The sequence below is a fragment of the Dipodomys ordii genome, unplaced genomic scaffold (genome assembly GCF_000151885.1).
Source record: "Dipodomys ordii isolate 6190 unplaced genomic scaffold, Dord_2.0 Scaffold10, whole genome shotgun sequence".
Taxonomy (NCBI): domain Eukaryota; kingdom Metazoa; phylum Chordata; class Mammalia; order Rodentia; family Heteromyidae; genus Dipodomys; species Dipodomys ordii.
Window position 1 is genome coordinate 7,690,708 of NW_012267226.1, and position 15,808 is coordinate 7,706,515.

Sequence of the window (15,808 nt, forward strand, 5' to 3'; positions counted from 1 at the left end):
AGAAAACTTCTTAGTTGAGAACGAACATGAATGTTTAAGATCCAGGGCCATTTTTGCCTGCCTCCCTTTCTTTCTCCCTCCTCCTCCTCCTCCTCACAAATTCTGGCCCATCTTTCTCACCCCGGGGGGCAGGGTGGTGATATAGGAAGGAGTAAAAAGTTTCTTCAGCCTGAGACCCAGGTCTTCACTTGGCCGACAATAGTGCCTCATAAAAGACTGCCATATGGGTTTCACCCTCATGAAATATCTTCTATCCCCAGGAAAATCTAAGCAACAAGGCAGTAAGCAATAGGTTTTGTGGTAGAAGGTCAAGAAGTCAATGGCTAGAAGAGAGAGTTGTGTGTGTTGGGAAACTCACGGAAGGCTTACTGGAGGAGATTTTTTGTTTCTTTTTGGTAAGGTAGCAAATAGTCTCCACCGCCCACTAAATCTATTTTATTTAGTATGCCTCTTCCAGGAAGAGCTCCGTTCATCTTCAACCAATGCATCATCTCACTGAGAGTCTAAGAAGACTCTTGGCTAAATGGGAGCCAGGTTTGAATGATCCTGAGTCCTGGTGAGGAGGAAGGTGGTGCTGTGGTCAGATTCACACCTTGAAATGGGACAGCCGTAGGCACGTACGTTACCAGAAACTTCATTCGGGTCCACTCCCACCACCCTTGTTGGGTGTTTATGTGTGTCAGGGGAAGCTCTTGCCATGCCTGGTTGTATTTGTGCTAGAGTTGAGGCAGGTGGCAGAAGAAAAGGAATTCTATGAGGCACTCTTGAGAGGCTGAGAGGGAGATGGGGCAGGGGCAGGGGGGCGCCACAGGTCACAGACTGCTGTGGAAGAATCTAGAATCCAGGAATGATCAATGACCTAGATTGTGCTATCATGTCCTACCGTGTATCAGCTCTTCCATATGTCCCCTCTTTTCCTTTTTTCTTTCTTTTTTGTTCTGTGTGTGTGTGTGTTGTGCCAGTATTGGGGCTTGACCTTGCGATCTTGTGCTCTTGCTTAGCTTTTTCCCTCAAAGCAAGCACTCGATCACTGGAGCCATACCTCCCCTTCTGGCTTTTAGGGAGTTAAATGCCTGAGATGGCTTTTAACTGTGACCCTTCTATCTCAGCCTCCTGAGTAGCTAGGATTACAGGCATGAGCAGTGCTTGGCATCCCTTTATTTTTTCTTATCAAGAAACCCCTGCAAAATGGGTTTGCTATCTCCATTTTACAGATGGAGTGGGGAGCTTTGGAAATGTAAGTCACTTGCCTGGAGATTCACTACTGCTGAGATCTGGAGCCATGGTTCCTATAGGAGTCTGCTGAAAAGCAGGTCCCTGACCTGCCTCCCATCCTGTCCTCTCTCTTATCCTGCCTTAACGTACCTGTAAATTAAGAAGCCTGGTGTCAGAAGGCCAGCTCCTTGAAAGCTCATCGTGCAACTGTGTATTTGCCTCCTTTGCATACATTTCTTGCTTTGTGTTACCCCTTCATTTTCCCGAAGCAAACTAATTCCCATTAGTAAATGGAAATAGGTTTACCCTTTAGCTTTTAAAGAAAAATGTCATGGAGGAAATTGGATCATGTAGCATAGTTGCTCATCCTTCACATCTCCAAATATGTCACTCTTTGGTATTCTAAGCCTCCGAATCCATATTAGACCCTGTATTTTTATTTATTTTATTATTTCCTCCCTTGCTTTTGGGCTCTATCACAATATTATTTCTCTCCCTCTACAGCACAATGAATTATAAATCTTCCACTCTGGACCATGCTAAGCTCTTCCAAATGTATTTCCTGGATGATTTAGCCCTAGTTTCTTCCCATCTGAATGTGAAGCTAGTGATTAAGTAGGACCCTCGTTTATACTTGTCTTAAAAGCCCATCATAAATTCAATCGCTTGTTCCACTAATGTTTTATTGCCTTGATTTGTGGACTTGCCCCAAGGAGACTTTCCCTCATGTCCAGGAGGCTGACCTGGAGGAAGCCAAATGTCTGAGTAGAGCGTTTCAAGATCCAGCCAGTGGTAAAATAATGGAACAAATCATAGCTCATGCATTCATTCCACAAGGCACTTTGAAAACAGCTTGATAGGAATTAACGCTGTTTGCACGATTGCTGCTATGGTTAATGGGGCCGGCGGCTGAAGCTGACGTCTTGAGATTCCCTTTGAAGGCATTTCAGCGCCGTTTAAGGGTCAGAGGATCAACCATGCAGTTTGCTCCCTATTGCCTGTTTTCCATAAACCCTCTCCAAGCGACCACCCAAATGAGATGGTGCCAGCAACCTGGTTCAGGAACAATCTCTGATCCTCTAGTTGCATGTCTCTCAGGAGTTCTTTCTTGGGCTAATAGCTCTGGTAGAGTTTGGGAGCAAATAAGCCAAGGGTTGGCCTGGCCTTGAGAAGTATAGACAATTTCCCAGCATGCTTTAGTGTCACCTATCAAGAGAGAGAGGATTCTCTCAAAACACAATTTACACATGGCACCTGGAGAGGCTCACCAAACTACTCTGTGTGTTTGTGTGTGTGTGAGTGTGCGCACACGCATGTACATGCATGCACATCTGCACTGGGACTTGAATGCAGGGCCTAGACTCTGTCCCTTAGCTTTTTTCACTCAAAGCTAATATTCTACTAGTTGAATTACAACTCTACTTCCAACTTTTGGGGGTTTAATTGGAAAGTGTCACAGATTCTTCTTTTTCTCAGATCTCAGCCTCCTGAGTAGCTAGGACTTATAGGCATGAGCCACTGGCACACACCCTAAAAAAAACCCAAAAAACAAAACAAAACTCTTCTTCCTTGTAGAAGAAGGAACTTGAGCATTTTTATGTCATGAAACATGCCAGGCAACTCCCATGAGCCCTTGCTCCTGCCTCTCTCTGGACATAATGAGATACACACACACACACACACACACACACACACACACACACACCAAGATTTACGAAAGAGATGTCTATCACTAAAACTAGTATTTAGCATTAGACCAACAAACAAATTCCTTCAAAGAAATGCCTCCTCTGTCTTCAGATACAACTGCATTTCTCCTCCTGAGAAGGGAAGAAGTTAGCCTCTTTGGTCAGGTTATTTTAGTAAGCAGAGTTTAGCCCCTGCCTTGTAATTCACTCGGTGTAAGATGTGGACATATGTGTTCCTTCTCCCTGGCACCTATTCTACACGTGGCTGTTGTCAAACTCCTTTTGTAGCCAGGAAGATGAGTGTGCCCATGCTGGCAGACATGGTGTCCAGCCAGGGGACAGAAGGATTGAATAATGGTTTTATTTTCTGTAAAACCAACAGCTCCAATACCTACAGGGGGAGAAAAAAGAGGCTATTTTTACATAATGACATAACTTGTGGCACATATGTGGAGGCGTTCCATTTGTTAAATATAGTTATTTCTATTTTCAAACTGAAAGAGCTGGCTGTAATTTTGGAAAGGTGGAAGCGAGCAGATGCCAGGAAGTACTTTGCCCAAGGAAGGGCAGGCATGTAGCTACGCTCCTCCTCAAACGCAGGGAAGGTCGTATCTCAGCTCATGGAACTCCTTCCGGGTTAAGATGACTTGCCTCCGGTCCCTGTACACACCTTATCCTAGGGGCAACAAACGAATCACCTAGAGTCTATAGAGGGATCTAAGAGTGGAACTTCAGGAATTTACAGGGTTCTTGTGGTTCTCAGGAACTTTCCCTTGGATGGCAGCTAGAGAGTCAGGTAGAGATGTTACTTTTGCAGTACTGAGCTTCCATGGAGATTTAGCGTACCCAGTGGAGTGTTGTGTTGGTGGTGGTGGTTATGAGGCTTGAACTCAGGGCCTGGGCACTGTTCCTGAGCTCAAGGCTAGTACACTACCACAATGACACTTCTGGTTATCTGGAGATGGCTTTGAACTGCAATCCTCAGATCTCAGCCTTCTGAGTAGCATAGAATTATGGGCATAAGCTCCCAACATCTGTCTCCCAGTAGAGTGTTGATGCTCTCCGGGGCAGGGCTACCTTTCCATTACAACCCCCAAAGAACAAGGATGGGAATGGCAGCCAGGCAGCCTCGATCCTAAAGTACCTGCGGGCACAATGACTCTCCGTTCATTGGTGGTCATGTTGGGAGGAGGGGGACCGTTCTTCTCGTCAATGTAGCTGTTGTAGTTCATGGGGTTGGATTCGCCTCCACCCACGAGCTTGCTGCATTTGCTAACACTGCAGTCCACCGGAGACTCCCTAGAGTGAGAGGAGACAAAACCCAAAGCAGTCAGCACAAGAGGGACAGCTCACCCCTCCCTCAGAGGGCTAGGGCGGGCATTGAGACACCTCTAGCTCCACCTGGTATCCTGAGGACGGTGACAATGATGATGGTGAGACTCTGTCGCCACCCTCTATGTGGATACCACAGCTTGCGACAAATCCCAGCCCAATCCTGTAATTACAGGACTTAAAAGTATATGGCAGCTGCTTAGTGAACTTTCTCTGGATAGTGTCACAGCCCTCCCTGCCTGACTACAGCTTACAGTTTTAGCCTGGAGTGACGGGCCATTTATATTTCCCAGTCCCTGGCTAGTCCTGCTCCTGGACACACCTTCTCCACAGCCCCAGGGCACTTTGTGTCTGCCTTGGTTAGAGCACTTGTTATACTGGCTGATCCTTAGTTTGTCATGGGCGCTGCCCTCTGTCCTGTTATTTCTTGAGATGGTATTGCGACCATCTAGGGGCTGGGTTTTCTCTTCTCTACCCCTCCAAGAATGAAAAGGCAGGGAAAGGGAGAGTGGATGCAATGTATATTTGAATGTAAGAGTAAGATGATAGGGGAAACTGAGGAAAGGCCTTTTAGCTGTTGGCCAGTTGGTATAAACTTCCAACCTGGAGCGCAGCTAGAAGGGCTGCCTGAGGCCATTCAGAGTCTTATTTACCTGCTTGCCAGGCAAGGGGAAGGAGGTGGTGGGAAAAGAGAATGGACTTCCCTTTGTAAGAAAGCTAGAAGAGGGGCCCAGAAGACAGTAGCCTCCTGTCAGCCTGTAGGCCCCTCTTTTCTAGTCCTTTGGGTGAGTCTCGTCTTCTCTGGCATCTGGTGGGATCACAGCCCCCACTTCACTCCAAGGAGAGGGGGCCCCCGTCTGTGTGAATCCACTCTGAGTCCTCAAAGTCTTTGCTTGCTCAGACCTATTAAGTCAATTTTCCTAGAGGAGAGTGCACAGGTCCACCAGGCCATCTCTGCTTTCTCTAGGTCCCCAGGGCCTAGATGTTGTCCCCTTCCCTAAGTCGCTGTCTCCACCTCTGCTGCCTGCACTGTTCCAAACTCCCTCCATATCAATAATGTGCCCTGCGAACTGACTTAGAGAGGAAGGGACTGGCAGGTATTCTCTCACTGAGCTCTTTCTATTGCAGCACTTCGCTGTCACACATTTGTCACACATTGTTTGGTATATTGCCCATTAGACCCCACCAAGGGCTACGATCTGGTGTTTATGGGGAAAGAAAATGAGTCTACTGAAGGTGGAGGGAAGATTCATCAAAAACCCACACGCAGAAGAAGGGGTCCTAGCTGAGCACCGGTGGCTCATGCCTGTAATCCTAGCTACTCAGGAGGCTGAGATCTGAAGCTCGCGGTTCAAAGCCAGCTGGGGCAGGAAAAGCCGGGCAACTCTTATCTCCAATTAGCTACCAGAAAAGCAGAAATGGTGCAGTGGCTCAAGTGGTAGAGCGCTTGCCTTGAGCTGAAGAGCTCAGGGACAGGGCCCAGGTCCAGAGTTCAAGCCCCAGGACTGACAAAAAAAAAAAAAGAATGGGGTCTTGCATAGAGAACCAGAATGCAAGGACTTCAACCTGACACAGAAGTTGTGGTTGCTGTAGCATTTTGCACCTCTTGCACAAATTCACAGAAGTAGCAATACAGAGATGCACCAGGGAAAAACCCAATCACCTCACTTAGTCTCAAACAACGCAACACAACAAGCACCTAAGTACACACACACACACACACACACACACATTTTTTGGCTGGTCCTTACTAGCACGTTCTACCACTTGAGCCATAGTACCACTTCCAGCCTTTTCTGAGTAGTTAAAGATAAAAAGTCTCACAGACTTTCCTGCCGGAGCTGGCTATGAACTGTGATCTTCAGATCTCAGCCTCTTGAGTGGCTTGGATTACAAGCATGAGGCACAGGCATCCGGCTGCACCTAGAATATTGTAGGGTTGGTTGCTGAGCAACTGGCTGGACAGCAGGCCTGACATGCCCTCCACTGGCCACCAGGTGTCCAGTTCCATATATCCCTGCCTAGTGCAGTCATGGACCTCCCACTGGGCTCAAGGGAGTTGTCATCCTGGCCTGTCCATTTCCCACCCAGCCCTTCCAGCAGCAGGATGGAAGGAGACCCCAGAAGGCCAAACGGGGTTGCAGCTGCCATTACCCCAAGCAGGAAACATCCGTTTCTGCAGCCTGGGAGACGGCCAGTTCTCTCAAGAGCTCCAACCCAGGCCTTCTTCAGACCAGGGAGGTCAGATAAGGTTCAGAGCACAGCCCTCCAGCTCCGCAGTCATTCCTCAGGAACTTCCAGAAGCCTCACCGCTGCCCTCTGCCACTCTGCAGTGGGCAGGACTGGACCACTGCGAGACCCAAGGAGCCAACCAAGCCAGATAAGGGACCCACCCATCCCCATAGCCTGGAGAACAGTCAGCAGCCCAAAGAGCAGGCACTCAGCCCAGGGCTCCGAGAGACTCAGGCAGGGCGGGGGCGGGGGGCGGGGGGGGAGGCCTGAGCACACTCAATAGAGAAAATTAAATGAATTTGTTTCTTAATCTGAAAGGAAAAAAATATTGAAGATCACTTATCATAGCTGGGAGATAAATGCTCCACTGAGATATTAGAAGTCAGACGGTAATTTTTTCCTGATGTCTTACAGAGGGGAACATGGTCTGAAAATGAAAATAAGATGTATAACTTACACATGTTAGAATTTAAGGTTTTACTATTCGCCTACTGTTTTTCCAGGCAAAGAACCAAGAACCAGCCGTCAGAGTCCCAGATTGTTGAAGGTTTAATGTCCCCGTGGCAGTCGGAGGCAAGGCAGTAGCACATCGGGGCTTTTCACCAGCACTCGGCCCTTTGGCTTCTGCTGTTCAAGGACTTGGCCGGAGATGAAGCAGCCCCAGTCAGACCCTGGTGCCTGTGTCTGGGCTGAGCTGGCCCGAGCATGCTGGGTCCCACTCGGCGGCTAACCGCACGTGTATGTGTGTGTGTGTGTGTGTGTGTGCGCGCGCGCGTGTGCACACACATACTATTATACTGCCCACAGTCCACCACACACACAACTTATACACAGTAAAAACGTACACATACTCTATCCCATGTGACACAAACACAATGCAAATGTTCACTGATATTATTACATGTGTACACATCCCACCACACATGCACAACACACCCTACTGTACATGACACACACACACCATGAAAATGTGTACACATCCGACCGCACATTCCATGACATATGCATAGACACACAAGGATACAGAATGCAAACATGGACACATTGCACTGAAGATGCACACGTAACACCATGCACAGCACTCGATGCAAAGCTACACACACCCCATCATGTGACACCCAACATAAAAATGTGCACACATCCTACCAGGTAGGCATGCCACACGCCACCATACATGACACACACCATGCAAGCGTGCATGGATCCCACCACACATGCACACACATTCCATGACATATGCACAGACATACACTCCACCACAAGTGATACACAATGCAAACAGGCACACATTCCACTGCACATGCACACACACAATACCACACACAATACTCATGTTTAATACAAACAAAACACACATTCCACCACATATACATAACCCCTCCATGGCTACATGGTAGCCACCATAAAAATGCACACACATTTCACCACATATGTGCATGTACACACTCTGTGACACATGCACAATGTGAACCTACACATACTTCACACATATGTACAAATATACACACTCCACCACACAACACACACACACACAAGGCAAACATCCAAACATAATATTCATGCACAATGCAAATATGCCTACACACTCCACCATATATGTACACATATACCACATATTCTCCACCACACAGTATGCACATGCACAGATATACACACACATACACATACATCTATGGTCCACACCTACACACTACGTAAGGCAAATATGTATGCTCATGTATACCAGAGTTGCACACACATTGATACATACATCCTTCATCACTTAACTATACAACTACCTGTATACCTTACAAGGCATATATGCACACGTGTAAACAAACATATGCTTACACATGTGTCCACTCTCCATCACACATGTGCATGGAAGTATACACACACACACATATTCACACCAGTCTGGTAGCCTCTCTGCATCAGTTGTAAAGCCATCCAAGAGCCAGAGAAGCTCAAAGGATTAAGTTGGCAACCAAGAGAGCAAAGTTTTCATTGGCTGGGGGCCTCTGGGGAAGAGGGCAGAGCTGACACACATTTGCCCTGAAGAGGCCATGGGCAGGGGACAGAGAAAGAGGGGGTATCTACTCCTCCAGGCTTCTCCCTATTATGAAGAGTTTCAAAGAATTCATTTTCCTATCAGTTGGGCCTCTGGGGATTTCTGAGTTAAGCACTGAGCTCCTGCTGTACTGAGAAATTTAAACTTCAGGAACCACCCAAGCTAGAGACCCTTTCTGGTTTATGGCCATCGGGCATAGGTGGCAGGGCCTTGCCTGTCTCTTAAGACAGTACGTAGAGGAAAGGAAATTTGGTATAGCCTTCCTGACCATGATCTCGTAACTTGTAGATCCTGGAGAACAGAGAGGAGGGCAGTAGGGGTTGGGGGCAGGGACAAAGGCTGGTGGAGGAAGGGGAGAGTGTGGCGGGCTGGTTCTCCTAGCTGTCTGGCTAGCAGCCCCTGGGCTGTCTGATGGGCAGAACATCATTCCGTAGCACACAGAGGTTCTAGCTCCATTTTCTTCCCCCAACTCTACCTCCATCTGCTCCCCAGCAGGGCAGATGATCTGTCTATCTGCCCCTGTCCTTGGTCCGAGATCTCTGTGTTAAAACCTACAAAGGAGCATCCTTGGGGACAAACCACCCTGACACTACCCGTACTGCACTTGCCCAGCTGGCCCTCCTCAGACTGTTGAGGGGGAGGGGAAGGGAAACCGTATCACTCCCAATCGCCTGCCAGACTTCTTTCCATTCTTTGTGCCTCCTCTAGACAGCCCAGCCATAGCTCTCCGGCTATGACTAAGGGTGGGTCCAGGTGAACCCTGCATAAAAGCTGCTCTAAGCTGCTCTTCAATGGGGCAGCTGGTGCCTGTGAAGAGGGCACGATGCAAACAAGGGTGGGGAGAAAAGAAGGAGAGCAAGGAAGGGAGGGGGGGATCTTGCCATTCAGCTCCCCGCACCATCAGTGTGGAGGGGGGGCTACTCATTTGTATTGAGACCTGCACTTGCAGCTAGCAAGGAGCTGGGGCCCACAAGCAGCTGATTGCACTGGGACAGGTGACAGAAGGACCTGGGGCTGGAGCAGGGAGGGGGTAGATCAGGACATCTCCATGGCAGGGCATGGGCCATCCATGGGACAAGAAGCAGGCCATCATCATTTCTTTATCCTTGTTTCTATGCATCTGCAATTAGTGAACATTGCTTTTAAAGACTGTTAGCAATCTCCAAATGCATCCTGCAAGGCTTTTAGCAAGTTAAGGTGTAAAGTCTTAGGTTTCAAAGATTTCAAAGATTCCCACCCCCTTCCCATCTACCTCAGAGTGGCTGAAAATAAGGCATGTTGTCAGGTCTACAAATTTGCAGCTCAGACCAGCTGTCAAGTATGTACTCAGTGTTCACTCACTACCCTGAGGTCACGAAGGCGGTCTGCATCACACGGGTGCATTCAGACCCACCAGCCTGTCTTCTCCATAGCACAATGCATTGTGTGATCCAGCAATCGGCATGGCCTTTAGAAGATCTCTCTGTAAGATCTCTGTAAGATCTCTGCATAGATGTGACTTCTTGTGTTTTGGAAAGGAAAAGACACAAACAAAAAGCAACTTTCAAGGAAAGCAAAACTGTAATGAAGCCATCACTCAAAATCTACTCATTACTTCCTGCCCACCCATAGCAGATACTGATAGCTCTTCTGGAACTCTGAGAATAAACCTTAACCCCAGTGACTGTGATGTGTCTCCTTATTACAAGGTTAGGAACATAAGAATTTAGGAATAAAGAGAGGCCCACGTTACAGGATGCACAAAGCTCATCATTCTGGGTGTGGTGTATCAGTCTCTGGGTGTCCAATTAATCCTGATGCTATTGGCTAGTTCAGTAAGTCTAACCCTGAGCTTGTGTCCTAAGGGCTAGATACCTAAGATAAGTCCTGGGTATCTTCTCCATTAATTGACATTGGGTTGTTTTCCACCAATCCCTGTGGTTGAGACAGGAAGCAGCTGAGAATTATTTGCAGACCATAGCTTGGATCAAGCTACTGAAATCTATATCCAACACAGAACCTATGGGCCAGGCTGCTTCAAGGGCAACCGAGAGGACCAGATTCAACTGCAACAGGAAGATGAGCAAAGAGACAGGGTGAACCTCTTACAACCTGGGTGGCCTACAGCAACTCTCAGCAAATCAGAGCTCAGGCTCTCCACTTGACCCTGGTTCTGATGGCTCATGGCTGGGATATAAAGCAAGAGAGCACTGCAGCTTCGGGCATGTGGGATGCCTCCTTCCGCCAGAGGCACAAAGATCCCTGAGGCCTCCAATAAGCCTGAAGAAGTAACTTAGAAAGTCACGCTTATCAAGGAACATAGGGAATGCACAGTGAACCACAAAGACAGTGCAAAACATTCTGACCCAGTGCTGTCCAACCAAATGTGAGTCACACAGATCATTTAAAAACATTCTGGTGGTTGTATTTGTTGGTGGTGCTAATGGTGGTGCCAGTACTGGGCTTTGAACTCAGGACCTTGTGCTCTTGCTTATTTTGTTGTTAGTTTTGTTTGTTTGTTTGTTTTCACTAAAGGCTATCACTCCACCTCTTGAGCCACAGCTCCATTTCCTGCTTTTTAGTGATTAATTGGAGATACAGGTCTCATGGACTTTCCTTGCTGAGGCTGGCTTTGAATAGGATCCTCAGATCTTAGCCTGAGTAGCTGGGAATTCAGGCTGAGACACCAGTGCCTGGCTTGGTAGTTGTATTTTTGTTGTTGGTGGTGGCGGTCATGGTGCCTGAACTCTGGGCCTGGGCTCTGTCCCTCAGCTCTTCAGCTCGAGGCTAGTGCTCTATCACTTGAGCCATAGCACCACTTCTGCCTTTTTTTTCTGCTTATGTGGTGCTGAGGAATTGAACCCAGGGCCTCATGCATGCAAGGCAAGCACTCTACCACAGAGCCACCTTCCCAGCCCGGTAGTTGTATTTTTTGTTAAGGAATAACAACAAATGAAGATGTATCAGTCTGCTAATACAGACAAAAATGATCATTCCAACATATGTCTTACACCTCCCTACTAAATATTTTCTAAGTCCAGTGTATATTTTCCATGGGAGAAAATGCACACTTTTGGTCTAGTTCCTTTCCCAGTGCTCAACAGCAACACAGAAGCCAGTGACTGCTCTATACTGGATGCACAGACAAGCTAAGCGATTCCAAAGAAAACCTCTGGGTTCCTCATGTGAAGTTAAACAACCCTTCCTATCTTACAGATTATGATGAAAAAGACCAAATTGCATCTAAATGACAAAGTGCTGCTCTCAGTCAGGCTGAGAGAATAGAAGCATGGCACTTAGGATAAGAGATTTAAATGGATTGGCATCAATTTCATGTGTATGTGTGTATGTATGTGTCAGTATGCGTGCACACACATGTACATGTGTGCACAAGCATGTGTGTGTATGCCAGTACTGGATCTTTAACTTAGAACCTGAGTCTGTCCCTTAGCTTTTTTACTCTGAGCTGGCACTCTACTGTTTGAGCAACAGCTCCACTCATGGCTTTTTGGTGGTTAATTGGAGATAAGAGTCTCACGGACTTTTCTGCCTGTGCTGGCTTTGAATTGTGATCCTCAGATCTCAGCTTCCTGAGGAGTTATGATTACAGGTGTGAGCCACCGATGCCTGGCCCCACCTATTTCTTCATCTCTTTTATTTTGGGCACAATTTAGTATTAGAACCTGCCTTAAGCAAAGGCATCTTTCTGAAAATCGTTGTTCCCTACTGCTTATTTATTATGAGCCCTTAGAGAATATCTTGCTTGGCTCTGAAACCCCAAGTAGCTTGTTGAGTTTTCCTGGAGTGGGTAAGAATACTTCAGCCTTATCTGGATCTGCTTTGTCACCTGCTGATGTCTGGTCAAGATGGGTGAATTCAAATCAGAGGCTGCTTTGTGCAAGAAAGCCAGGTAAATATTGAATTGTCACCTAGTCCTCCAGCTGGCCTCTACTTGTGACTGAGCTAGAAAGGGAATTTTGAATGTCAGTTTCCCCACAGGTCTCTTAGCCCAGGATTAGTATCCTGGAGTGCTGGAAGTAGAGGCTCCCTCCTCTGGAGGTGAGGGAGGAAGCAGTAAGCTCAGCAAAATGGACTTCCTGAGCAGCAACCCAGGTTCTAAGTTGGAGGGGCTCAGTCAACAGAGCGGTGTCTCTAGGTCTGGCTTATTCATTAGCCCCAGGTTGCAACATCTAGAACCTGAAAATTAAAAAAAAATCTGCAATGCTCCAAACTCCAAATTATTTTGAGCTTTCCATCACTCTAGTCCAGAAGTATATTATTTCTGATGATTTATCGTTCTTTCTTTTTGGGGGAGTGGGCAACACTAGGGTTTGAACTCGGCTTCACTCTTGCTAAGGAAGTACTTCAGCTATATCCTTAGTCTTTTCAGAGAATATCTTTTTCTTTTTTTCTTTTCTTTCTTCCTTTTTTTTTTTTTTTTGCCTGGACTGGTCCTGGATTGAGATCTTCCTACCTATGCTTACTGCAAAGTTGGAACAGTAGATGTGAATCACCCATTGGACTTGTTTGTTGGGATGGGTGTCTTGATCTTGATTTATGCCTCCTGAATAGCTGGTAGTATAAGTTCGAGCTGCCTCCTCTGCTCCTTCAGATTTTGTCCTTCTGACTTTCCCATCTCCACTCCCCATGGGCAGGAATGATCACCCAGCAGTCTTGAATCACAGCTCTGATGATGTTGCATTTCACATCTATGCTTAAAGTCAGTCTCTGCCTATGCAAGAAATGACCTGTTTTTCTTAGCCTGCCAATCAAGGCCCTCTTAATGCATCTCATATTTTTGTCTCCCTGTCTTTAGGTTCAGTGGAGGCCCAGACAATCCACCAGAAAAGACAAGATCATGCATGAAACTAACATTTTCTCCCTTTCAAGCCTTTGCATATAATGATCACAAATCTCTACATGATATTATCTGAGTTACAGGCTCCATTCTGGATCCTTTCCCTGAGGTTTCTGAAGGCTCACATGAAGCAAAGGCTTCTGTACTGTTCACAGGGGAGGAAGCTGGTGCTCCAAGAAGTTGAGACCATTTGCTCAAAATGGAGAGTCAGGACCTGGAACCCAAGGCCTCCTCAGTCTATGAGGTGGTGCTCTTTCTTGTGTCCATCATTTTTCTAGAATTCTTCTCTCTCCAGTTTTATAAGCAAAATCCTACCTTCTTTGCTCTTCCTGCATACTTTCCAGGATGGCATTAACTTCCTGGCACAGCTAGCCCTTCTGAGTGTCTGCCTTCCGCATTTCACTTTTACTAGAATCATCTGCTCACCTTTGCGCCAATGAAACCCACCTGGGAAGTTTAAGAGCCTTCAAGAAGATAGGATGAGAATCTTATTGCTAGATTTTTAACCTGGAGAGACTGGACTTGGACTGGGCCTGACACATACAGGTGTTCTGCAAGTGTGTGTCTTGGAGTTTGGGGCCTGGCTTTAACCCCAATCCTGAGGGTTCCACCAGGACTTAGAGAACCAGGTGGGCTTTTTTGGAGCCAATCCAGCCCCACCAAGCCTTTAGTTCTGCAACCTACTCTCTCAGCTCAGCTCTCTAGGGACTGACACAGCCCACAGACCCAGTACCAGAGCCTTGCCTTCTGCTAACGTCCTAAATGCCAGCAGCCTCTTCCTGAAAAATTTTCAGGTCTCAGAAACTGGGGAAGGGGACACGCATGGAACTTCCCCCCAACCCTACAGAGGGGAAGGCTAAGCAGGCTTACCTGGATCCATTCATGTGGTCATATTCCCGCTTGACATTGACCCTCACTGGCTGATTGATCCACTCCTGCTGCGGCGGGAGGGGGTTGATCTTGTGGGGCTGCCCATAGTCAGGACTCCCCGAAGCAGTCATGTCTGCCTTGGGGAGATGGGCTGCGGCTCCGTATGCTGACTCAAAGAGGGACTGGTCGTCACTCACCACCGACAGAGCCTCCTGCAGGGCCAAAGAAGAGACAAGAAGCTTAGGGTTTGCTCTCTTCACCCAGGCAAATGGCATTCTCAATCTGAGCTGGTCCAATGGCCCTGGGCTGCCGGGGAACATCTTGCCTGCGGAGCTCCAACTGTACCATGGCCCTCCAGAGCAGGCTCACCCACAGAGAAAGAGGAGATTAGCAAGGGAAGAGCACAGAAGTGAGTGCAGTTTGGGGGCCTGTGTGTTGGGTCCTCAAAAAGGAGACTAGAAAAGAGAAGGTCAGACACAGTGGTTAAAAAGCATGGAAGGAGGCGCTAGGGGTGACGCAGACTCTGGACTCTTTCAGAAATAAATGTGAATGTCTCTTATTAGCTAAGTAGCATAGTCAAGGGACAGGGGGTGGATGAGAATGGGCATTTATATTACAGGGGAGGACATAGAGATGCTCCAGGGAGATCGTTTAGCTCAAGGTCAGGTAAGGGAGTGGTGGTATCCAAGGCTGTGACTGGGTCAATTTTCACTCGGTTGCTAGGTGGATTAAATGAGCACCTGCGACACAGATGTTTGGCTTATACACAATGATTGGCAGTTTGAAGATGTCCTCTGCAGCATGTGCTGGTGTGTCCCCTAGACCGTCTTCAACTTGATTATTCAGCCAAAGAAGATAGGAGGAAGTAATGTGGATATAATCCTCTCAGCACCCCGAAGTGGTCTTCGGGTGATAAAGGTGAAGATCCATTCCCACAGTGCCATTATTAAAAAAAAATAGCATTTAAGGAATCTGGTATGATCTGCTGAGGTGAGTGGCCTTACAGACTTGGTTTCTACAGGATTGGTTTGACATAGTGAATCCTGGAGTTTCCAGTAAAATGATTCCTTCCACATCACTTCTATTGTTAAGGGGAGGACAGAATGGAAGAGCAGAGGTGAAGAGGTCTTGGAGGCAGAACAGAACCTAGAATGCCCTGGCGATGGGGCATTCCTGGTATTCACCTTGTTCAAAGGCATTATACTATTGGAATCCTCCCTCCTACGTACCCTCCTTAGCGGACATGTTTGTATATATCTGCATATGAGCCTATATGTGTTTACATAGCTTTTATAATTTACATATAACTTCTTCATCTGCAAGAAAACATGCCTGGTGAGGGTAGTAATTACACACACACACACACACACACACACACACACACACACACACACACTACTTAAAGTACTAGCTTTGCAGCCAGAGGGATTTGAGTCTTAGTGGAAGCTATATCAATTGTTCCTTAGATATTCGTATGGTTTATCTGTAGTACTTACAAGTACTTATCTGTAGAATAGAGACAATCATAATTCCTTAACCTGGTGGATTTAGAATAAGGACACAACTAGATGATCTATGTACAGT

General features: G+C 47.1%; 1 protein-coding gene across 1 annotated transcript in view; it reads right to left on the bottom strand.

Annotated features, from left to right (window-relative positions):
* Fli1 (Fli-1 proto-oncogene, ETS transcription factor) overlaps nucleotides 1-15,808 on the bottom strand; it is a 123,005-nt gene that overhangs the window by 41,580 nt on the left and 65,617 nt on the right. Inside the window, exons 2-3 of the mRNA XM_013009758.1 lie at nucleotides 14,225-14,436; nucleotides 4,048-4,202 (exon numbers count right to left, since the gene is read on the bottom strand). Of these exons, the coding sequence (XP_012865212.1) occupies nucleotides 4,048-4,202; nucleotides 14,225-14,436 (367 nt within the window). The remainder of the gene's footprint in view (nucleotides 1-4,047; nucleotides 4,203-14,224; nucleotides 14,437-15,808) is intronic.